Below are 1951 nucleotides of genomic sequence, written 5' to 3'. Positions count from 1 at the left end.
ACATAGCATCCATCAGTGTAAAAACTTGATTTCATTTTAAACTGTTGAAATGATTCATCAGCTAAAGGTATGAGCTGAAGTCCAGCTAAATCTTGAAAATTATTATCATGCAAGCAATATTTTAGAATTTTCATTTTGGCTTCCTTTGATATATAACAATAGGAACTTGGGTTATGCTTCAAGTTTGTTCGTACTAAAGGAGGATTCATAGTGCTTCTTTTTCCATTATAATAATGGGCCAATGCTTGATTGCAACTGCTATTAAGCTCAACTAACTTAATGCCACATAATATCATTGCTTCTATAACTGGCATAGGCACATCATCAGTAATAAAAACAGCTTCTTGAATACTAATCCACATCCTGCTTCCAATTGCTTGGGTATGGACGACCATGTTACTGTTCAATAATGAACTGTAGAAAGGCTCTAATAGAGATTCCCAAGGTGTACCATGTAACCTCTGTATGTCAGGCCAACAGTTATAGACAGTGTTGTGAGAGATATCAAGGGCCATAAGCTCAGAGACTAATTTTAGATAGCAAGAAGGAAGGCATTTCTTAACTAGCAACTTATTCCACATCCCCTCTTCATCTCCCTTCCTCTCTTGTGCCTCCCATTGTAATGAGCGACGATTACTGCTAACAGCAAACATACCATTCACATGAATGCACATTGGGGCTCGATCCTCTACAGGTAAAGGCAGTACACAAAAGATCCGTCCAGCTAAACAACTCATTTTTAAATCAATGGCTGCTCCAACCCAAGGAAGTACATGCTGCTTCTCTGCAAGATGCATTATTTCATCATTTTTAGAGCCCACCTGATTCACTACTAACCACTCATGCTCAGATGTGAATCTACCATTAATAGATATGTGAATGTGAAAATGTGAAGTATCATTAACCAACTGGCCTACAGTGCGTGATAATTCACCTAAAAATATTGATTCAACTTGACTAACTAATTGTCGCTGTTGCTCTAATCGTGAACCAAAATCTGCTTCACTTACACTCACTTTAAACAGTGGTTCAGTGACATTGCTCTCAGTGATTTGGAATATTTCAATGGAGCAAATAGAGCGAAGATAAACAAGTAAATACTGTGCCTCTTCTTTAAGAGACTCAAGCAATTTATGAAGCCTGTCTATATCGTAGACTTCATTAGATATTTTTGAGGCTTTATTACGCAGTGGAAATCTAAATAAGGTATTATTATTATACTGTGTTGATTTTTTAGAGAAACCGCAAATGCCATCAAAGGGTTCCAGTACTTCAGGACATTCATCAATAAGATTCTTCAGATAATAGCCTTTACCTGATTCTCCTTTCCACACTGATTCTTGTGGCTCTAGGAATCCACAGTAATCTTGACTGAGAATAACTGGGAGGTCTAAAAATACAAATGAATTGATTATTCATGAGTGACACTTAAGTCATGAATATCATTATAATTCCAAGTAAAATGGCACTACATGCACAAGCTTGTTTTTCTCCTCTTACCAGTAATGTGATACACAGAATTGAATCCAATTCCAAACTTTCCAACTTTGTGTGGATTCTTGGCTTTGCCGCTCTGCTGAAGACACTGTATGCTCTCCCAGTCTTCTTTCCTGAAAGGAGCATTGTTATAGGAAAGGAGTGCAGGTCCAGTGAACTGTTGTGATAGCACCTCCCGATTTGCTTCTGAACACACAACTGATAATAGTGAAGGTGGGAGTGTTTCCATTAATCTACAATCAAAATAAAATTTGATTTCTGTGGCTTGGGCATCATCAGCATTTTGTATCATTTCCTGGAAAAAGTAAATAAAAAGAGTTCAGTGCACTGTTACAGTAGTATGAAAACATATTAACTAATACTCACACACATACACACACCTTATTATAATTTGACAACATTATAATTACTATAGGTTACATAACATCACACTATTATTGCACCCATCTATCAC

General features: G+C 36.8%; 1 protein-coding gene across 1 annotated transcript in view; it reads right to left on the bottom strand.

The window, feature by feature from the left end:
- Positions 1–1951, bottom strand: part of LOC109587308 (sacsin-like) — a gene marked incomplete at its 3' end in the record, with an annotated part of 7134 nt that overhangs the window by 3713 nt on the left and 1470 nt on the right. Inside the window, exons 5-6 of the mRNA XM_020003554.1 lie at positions 1501–1792; positions 43–1390 (exon numbers count right to left, since the gene is read on the bottom strand). Coding sequence (XP_019859113.1) covers positions 43–1390; positions 1501–1792 — 1640 coding nt within the window. The remainder of the gene's footprint in view (positions 1–42; positions 1391–1500; positions 1793–1951) is intronic.

The sequence above is a fragment of the Amphimedon queenslandica genome, unplaced genomic scaffold, assembly GCF_000090795.2.
Source record: "Amphimedon queenslandica unplaced genomic scaffold, v1.1 AMPQUscaffold_12615, whole genome shotgun sequence".
NCBI classification, from domain to species: Eukaryota; Metazoa; Porifera; class Demospongiae; order Haplosclerida; family Niphatidae; genus Amphimedon; species Amphimedon queenslandica.
This window is presented reverse-complemented; position numbering and strand designations above follow the sequence as displayed.